Below are 8,434 nucleotides of genomic sequence, written 5' to 3'. Positions count from 1 at the left end.
GCGATCGCCAGCTGCATAAAAGGGCCAAGATCGGCCGAAAGAGCAGGCAGTGCATCAGCCCGAACACAAGACACTGCACTAGGCAGTCCATCAGCCCGAACACAAGACACTGCACTACGCAGTCCCTCAGTCACACACCCAAAACACTGCACTACGCAGTCCACCAGCGCACCATACAACTACAAGCCAGAGTAGCAACGTAAAAGAATTAAAGTGAATGAATAAAGAGTGAATAAACAAAGAACAATAACAAAAACCCTCGTATCATCATTTCTCGCTTGCCTACTGCATTTTTCAAGCCAGCCCGACACCTGAAGTCACCCACAATCTACAAATTTTCTTGTAGCGGACCCTGGACGGACTGATGCATACCTCAGCCTGAAATAGGACCTCACAGTGCTGAGAACGCGTATTTATTACGGGGGTGGATTGAACTTGGAGTATGTGCATGTGTATATGCATTATGTAGATCAGCCGTTCTTTTGAACTGGAATTTGTGTTGTCTTTCTTTTGGCAGCTGGATTTCGGTGAATTGTTTTTATACCCGTACTCAAAAAAGAGTTAAGGGGTATATTAGATTTGTGGTAAAAGTGGATGTGTGTAACACAGAGAAGGAAACGTTTCCGACCCCGTAAAGTATATATATTCTTGATCAGCATCAATAGCCGAGTCGATAGAGCCATGTCTGTCTGTCCGTCTTGTTTGACGCCTGGATCTCAGCGACTATAAGAGCAAGGGCAACCAAATTTGGTTTCCAGACTCATGTGATATCCCACTGCTACAAGTGTATTTCAAAATTTCGCCCCGCCCCCTTCCGCCTACACAAAGAACGAAAATCTGTGGCAGGCACAATTTTAAAGATACTATAAAACTAAACGCAGTATCGTAGAGAATGCCCATATCTACCAGAAAAGCAAAAAAATTTAAAATGAAAAATTTTATTTTTTTAATTCTAAAATTCTAAAAAATCATATGCTCAAAAAATACTGACTGAATACGGGTATAAGTAGAGTCGCGTCTTTAGAAGCGACTCGCACGTTCCTTCTCGTTTTTATGTATATATATAGTTGCTAGTATGGCTCCATCGATATAGATATAGATCGATCTATTGCAGCCAACTATGGAAATAATATGTGTATATAGATGTCGGAATAAAAACACTTAAAAATTGTTGGGGTGGGTTTTTATTCTGTTAGCACTTGGATGTATCGATATCAATCGTGGCAGATGGTCGTGTTCTACTTCGCTCCTCCAACAAAGTTTTATTTTCGAAGCTTAATTGAATATACTTGTGTTTTATTAGTGTACCCTGTGTTGTAAACTGACCATGCAATCTGTCCACTACCTGTGCTCGTTTAGTTAGCGTATTTTTGTGTGTTTAAAATCATATTTAAAGTCAATCGCTCTTTTTCTTTTGTTCCGTGCATCCGTATTCTCAGTTTTTTTGTTGTTAACGTTTGCTGGATGCACTCTCTCTGAGCCGCTCTTTACTCCGTTCTATCTCCGTTCATACCGTTTCTTCATACATTCTTGCACTGACGCTCTCTGTTCGTTCGTCGCCTCTATAAGATATTAATATTTCAAATACAAATTTCATCATTTTTTGGGGTATTTTTTTTTTTTAAATGTTGACTTTAAAAACTCAAGAAAAGTCGAAAACAAAATAATTGTTGACCAACATTTTTAGGTTTAGATAGACGCATTAATTAGGCTTCGTTTAAGGTATTGCTCATTAAAATCTATGGATAAACGGTCAACTTGCAGCCGTTTGACCAAAACGACTCAAAAATACTTTTACTTGAAATTAGTGCTTTTATTTTTCACATTGTTTAGAGTGAGGACGGCGCTGGCGGGGCAACAGCTCCTCTGCGTTACACACATCCACTTTTACCACAAATCTAATATACCCCTTAACTCCTTTTTTAATTACGGGTATAATTAACGTGTTTTATTTCCATACATATACTGTAGTATAAGCAGTCACTCATAAGAACTACCAAATATATCAACAAAACATTTGTATAAACATGAACGGCAAGCATAGACCGATCGTGCCAAAGTTAGCGCTGCCGCTATGTGTGCACATGCATACGTACATACGTATGCATATCTGTGCTTATCAGAAGCCGAAGAAGATGACGCGACGACGCTGATAGCAGATCGGCTCTGCTGCTCATATCATGTCAAACCTGAAGCACTGACCATTCCAATTAGCATAAAAAGGCCATGCCCTTCATGAACGAGAACCGAAGCTGCCTAGCCTTTCGGGCAGCCCTAGCCTTAGCTACTAAGCTAAATATACTAATAAAAAATATTTCGAAGTTGACTGGCCACACGGGCAACTCCGACGAAAACAACAAAATCATATATATACATAAGTGAAAAAAATTGTATGACTAAATAATAACGAGAAGGAACGTGTGAGTCGTGTTAGTGTTCATATTCACCTAGCAAAGAGGCAGAGGGTTACTAATCCGGCTCAAAGGACCATGTTAGTGTTCATATTCACCTAGCAAAGAGGCAGAGGGTTACTAATCCGGCTCAAATGACCGAATTCTATAATTTCCGTCAACCAAACCTTGCACCACGTATGCACAGGCTTTATGTTTATTTCTGGTCGTCGTTGGGTTATTTCTTATAAAACCGACAACTTCTTTTTATTCAATTTTATATTTTACAGCTTCGTCAATCTTTATACACCACAATTTTCAGTCGACATCTAGATAATGACTGCCAACTCATCTTAAATCAAAAATATACATAATTTGTTGACTTCGGTCACACTTACAAAATATCCGATATTCGTTGTACGGTACAAGAAGGGTTAAATTCAAAATTATATATTTCTTTTCGCAACATTCTCCTCCCAAGTATTGCAGCAACTAATTATTCAATTATGAATAGCAGCAATACTTAACAATGTCGGGTTACACATTCGTCTTAACATCTAACTTGATTAACTTTACTATAGGTCGTTTATAAATTTTATCTTTTATCTTAACATCTACAATACGAACGCATCCATCCGTTGCTTGATATGTCTTTACAATAATGCCCTTAGGCCAAATATTTCTAGGTAAATCAGAATCTGTTATCAAAACAACGTCACCTTCTTTTAACATACTTTGTTCTTTTGTCCATTTACGACTGTATAAAAGATATTGTCTATATTCTTTTCTCCATTTTAACCAAAACATATCGGTCAGTCTTGAGACGCCTTCCACATATTTAACACCTTCAAATCTCCATCAGTGGCTGTTGAATAAAATGAATCCCTAAAATCGGGTCCAATTAAAATGTCATTTGGAGTCAATGGTACCGAGTCCATGGAGTCGGATGGTACATACAACAGTGGTCGGCTATTAATCATATGCTCAATTTCACAAAACAATGTTTTCAATGTGTATTCTTTAGGAAATCTTTCTTTCAGTAGAAAGCATAAATATTTTTTTACAGCTTGTATAAGTCTTTCCCAGGCTCCTCCCATATGCGGACTCAAGGGTGGATTAAAAAACCATGAACAATTTTTGGTGGTCAGAAACTGCAACAATTCATCTTTGGGCCAGTCAGTTATAACTTCTTGAATTTCTTTGCTTGCTCTTTTAAAATTTGTTCCATTATCCGAATACATTTCAATTGGAAAACCACGTCGACAACCAAACTGACGAAATAAATGCATAAATGCGTTGCATGAAAGGTCTTCGGCTACCTCAAGATGTACTGCGCGAGAGGCCATACATGTAAATATTACACCATATCGCTTGACATGACTCCTGTTTACTGTTATTTCTATCGGACCAAAATAATCTACGCCCACTTTTAAAAATGCTCTCTCCGTTGGTTCTATCCTACATTTTGGAAGTTGCCCTATTATAGCTTTGTGTGGCTGTCCTCTTTTGTTTTTGCAATACTGGCAATTACGTATAATTTTTTTTAGTGTATTTCGACACTTTGTGATCCAAAATTTATGTCTAAGATTTGATAGAACTGTCTCTCCCCCAATATGACAATTTTTTTGATGATAATGGTATACTAAAAGATTTGTGATCGTGTGATCTTTGCTTAGAACAATGGGATTTTTCGAGTTGAAGTCATAGTCGCTGTCATTAAGATTGTCCAGTCTACCTTTGAGTCTAATTAAGCCGTCATCTGACATTTTTAAGAGTAGTGATTTTAAACTACTTGAATTATCAACAGATTCACCTTTGGTCAATTTTTCAACTTCAAGTTGATAACTATCAAGTTGCATTTTTTTAAATATTAAAATTTCTGCCCTATCTATTTCCTTGGCTGTCAGTTCATTACAATTTTGTCTCTTGAGCTTTAAATGGTCTACATAACGTAGTGTCCAAGCTGTGGTTCTTAAGAACCGCAACCAGTTCGAGAATCGAAGAACGTCTGTTAAGTCAATATCATTTCTCAGAAGCGAAGTGACATTAACATACTCTTTGTCAATTGGATCGATATCCTGTGACCCAACTGAAATCTTTCCTACTGGCCAGTGATCACTATTATTATGCAAAAACTGTGGACCTGTCAACCACAAATTGTTGTTTGTAAAATCTATTTTAGTGATTTTGGTTGCCTCATCGGCTGGGTTTAATTTCGATGGAACATACTTCCAATCTCCTACATTTGATATCTCCTGTATTTCTCCTAAGCGTTGAGAAACAAAGGTTTTGAAGCGTTTGCTGCTCGACTTGAGCCAATACAAAACAATTTCCGAGTCTGTCCATAAATGCGTTCTGCCTATTTTTAAATTCAAAGTTTCTTTAATCATTTTACTCATTCTTGCTCCCAATAAAGCTCCTTGTAATTCCAACCGCGGAATTGACATTGGTTTGAGTGGTGCTACACGTGATTTTGCAGCTATTAAACTACATTCAATTTTGTCGTCAATTTGGAATCGTACGTATGCGCATGATGCATAAGCATATTTGGAAGCATCGCAAAATATATGCAATTGTACTTCACAGTCATTTATTGGAAGTTTTGTCATAAGTCTTGGTACACTGAAGTTACTAATTTTATCAAACGAATTACTTAGCTCTTTCCACAAATCAAAATGTTCATCTCTGATAGGGTCGTCCCAGTTGATGCCACTATCCCAGATTGCCTGTAACAGTATTTTATTCGATATGAGCAAATTGGAAAGAAATCCGAGAGGATCAAAAATTGACATCGTAATCTTAAGGACTTCACGTTTCGTCGGTCGCCTTTCCAATTTCAAAATTTCACTAAGAGATTTTGTAAAGTTTAAGTTATAAGCAAGACTGTCTTTTTCATAATCCCACATCAGGCCTAAAACACGCTCTTCTGTTAAATTTTTAATCTTTTTGAAATCCAGTTGCACATTTCAAACCCTCCTTGCTGATGTACATATGTAACATCTTTAATCAGTTGTATGGCACTGATAATGTCATCTGCTCCTCCCAAGTAGTCGTCCATGTAATGTTTTTCTATTATGTCTTGACAGGCTTTAGGGTATTCTTTCTTAAAGTCACTTGCATTACGATTCCTAACTTGTTGTGCAATACTTGGACTGCATTTAGCTCCAAAAAATAAAACTTGTATTTCATAGACGTCTGGTATACCTTGTCGCCTATTTTCACGCCACAAAATTCTCTGGGCTGGTCGATCTATCTGCTGAACTTTTATTTGTAGAAACATTTCTTTTATGTCACCTACAAAAACAATTTTGTGTTCACGGAAATTCATGAGAACAGATGACAATTGATTGTAAAGGTCAGGTCCTGATAGCAAAAAATCATTGAGGCAATACCCATGACTCCTAGATGCAGCGTCAAACACAATTCTCAACTTATCTGGCTTATTTACATTTTGTACGCCAAAATGGGAAAGATAATAAGTCACAGGTGACTGAACATCTAGTTCAGACAAGTCCAACTTTTTTATATATCCTTTTAAAATATGTGATTTAATTGTTTCTTCATATTTATTTCCATATATAGGGTTTTTGTCAATTTTCCTTTCACAGGCCATTAGTCTAGAATACGCATTGTTGTAACTCATTGGAAGTCGTATATCTTCTTGTTTCCAAAACAAACCGCATTCGAATCCTTCTTCTACGCGCTTTAGAGATTTGTCTACAATTTCTAAGCACCTTTTGTCGTCAAGTGACAAGGGATAGTCGTTCTGAACAGTTAATTCGCTCTCGATTGACCAGTAAGATTTGACGAGGTTATGTAAAACATCCAAATCATCACATTCCTGGTCTTTTAAAACTTGGTTGCTGATATGAAAAGAATAATTGGTTTCAATTCTCTGTCTGTCTGGTGCTACTACTCCATGAATAACCCAGCCCAGCAAGGTTTTGCTCGCGACTGGTCCATTAAATGCTTCGTAATGTAGTTTGCGTGAAACTATAAGAGACCAGTTGTCCTGTCCTATCAACATTTTTGGATGTGCCTTTTCGTATGAACAGTCAATGAAGTTTTTCAAAAATTTAAAATTGTCGGTCATGTCGTCTATTTTCAGAGTTTGTAAAGGTAAGTTTAGATTCGAGACTGTTTTAATTTTTCTCATAGTGAAAGTTTTAGCACCTTGACTTTTACCCTTGATCTGTACACTGACCATTTTTGAATCTTCCTGTTCGTAGACTTCACTATTGGTCCATTGCATCTTTAATGGTCTGATTGGGCCATCCAGTCCTAAGTCATTGGCTACTTGTTCGTCTAACAAGGATATAGTCGATGCTTCGTCAAGAAGTGCATACGTGTCAATTGTCTTTTTGGGTCCGATCAAACAAATAGGTACTACTTTTAACAAAACTTTGGTCTGCCCTTCATAAATATTACAATTGCTTTCTATTTTTGAGTTCCACTGATCATTATAGTTTGGCTTATCTGGTTGATTTTCTTGACGGTTAGCTTTATCTTTGTGTAACAAATTGTTATGATTATAACTGCAATTATTTATTTTGCATTGCTTTTTGCGTCTACAATCTTTCATCAAGTGGTTTTTACCCAGACAAGATATACACAAGCTATTTTGAGACACTTGCTCCCATCGTTTGTCAATATGTAAGTCTTTAAATTTTCCACATGTCGTAACATAATGATCAGTCGATTTACAATAATTACAGAATCCTTTTCTATATTCTTTGGTTGCATTATTTGGATGATTTGTAACTGTTAAAGTACTATCTTTGGACTTATGCTGCCCCAGGCCTATCATGGTTGCAGCCCTAATGGTTTCACTTAGCCATGCTTGAAAAACTATTATTTTTGGCTTAGCTGATCTAGATTTTTGAAAGTGTTTCATAAATGCAATTCGTTGTGACATAGGTAATTTTTCCAATATTTCGTCAAGTAACAACGGGTTACGAATATGATCTAAATCTTCGATGGACAACAATGTATGAATTAGATTTGTAATTATATCATAAAATGAGATTAGTCGTTCATATTTATCGTCTTTTATATATGGAAAATTCTTAATTTTATCAATCAGTTGTCTTATAATATGACTCGAGTCGCCAAATCTCTCTTTTAAGATTTCTATTATCGTCAACACATTATCTGGTAACAACAAAAGAGATTGTACACATTCTTTGGCACGACCTGCTAATGCTTTTCTTAGACGACTTACATATGTTTTCATAGTTGCTAAATTTACATGCGTTTGTACTGTTTTCAAATTCGGAATAAAATATGGGCCATTCTAATGGATCCCCTGCAAATGTCGGTAGGTCTTGTTTTATTGTCTGCCTTGCCATGAATGTTTCCACATCCTTATTATTTCCTGACTTATTAAGACTTTCATTTTCAAATTTAAGCTTACGTGTTGTGCTAACCCACTCACTTGTACGGATCTCAGCGTATTTGCCATCATTGTCGTCGCCGTGGTCGATGTCATCTTCTTTTTCTTCTTCTTGTAGCTGCATCTCAAGCAGCTCTTGTTCCAGGTCCAGATGTTTTTGTTGAAGTGCCAGCTGTTGGCGCTGCTGCTCCTGTGTCGCAATTTGCTGGGCAAGCTGCTGCTGTTTTGTATTCAAATCCAGTTGTTTCATCAAATTTTGCACCTTAGACGATGTGCGTGAGTTTTGGCTACTTTTGGTTGTACGTGGTGATCGGCCTCCTTCGGACTGCTTGTATGCAGCCTTTTTGATTACGTTGGATTCCATCGGTGTTGATGCCGCTACCTTTGACCTTGTCCTCGGCTTGATGGTAGCATCCATTTCCACTTGCGGTGTCTTGTCGGGATGAGGAGTGTGGTTTATCTTCTTTTTTGTCCCATTATCGCTGTCTACGATATTTTGTTCGTCGATTTGAACAGATTTGTCGATTTCAGTTGTCGTCACAATTTTTATTTTTTCCGCCAGTTCTTTTCTGTACGTATTTCGGTGTTTGTTTTTATACCCGTACTCAAAAAAGAGTTAAGGGGTATATTAGATTTGTGGTAAAAGTGGATG

General features: G+C 37.1%; 1 protein-coding gene across 1 annotated transcript; it reads right to left on the bottom strand.

The window, feature by feature from the left end:
• Positions 1-4,741: 4,741 nt before the first annotated feature.
• On the bottom strand, positions 4,742-8,082 carry LOC111071947 (probable serine/threonine-protein kinase fhkB). The gene is made up of 2 exons (XM_041596077.1): positions 7,825-8,082; positions 4,742-5,116 (listed from the first exon to the last, which is right to left on the bottom strand). Exons 1-2 carry the CDS (start codon positions 8,030-8,032, stop codon positions 5,103-5,105), a joined length of 222 nt encoding a protein of 73 aa, XP_041452011.1. The 5' UTR covers positions 8,033-8,082; the 3' UTR covers positions 4,742-5,102.
• Positions 8,083-8,434: the final 352 nt, after the last annotated feature.

This window comes from Drosophila obscura, unplaced genomic scaffold (genome assembly GCF_018151105.1).
Source record: "Drosophila obscura isolate BZ-5 IFL unplaced genomic scaffold, ASM1815110v1 contig_95, whole genome shotgun sequence".
In the NCBI taxonomy this organism is placed as follows: domain Eukaryota; kingdom Metazoa; phylum Arthropoda; class Insecta; order Diptera; family Drosophilidae; genus Drosophila; species Drosophila obscura.
Note: the sequence above shows the minus strand (reverse complement) of the source record. Positions and strands in the feature narration are given on the sequence as shown.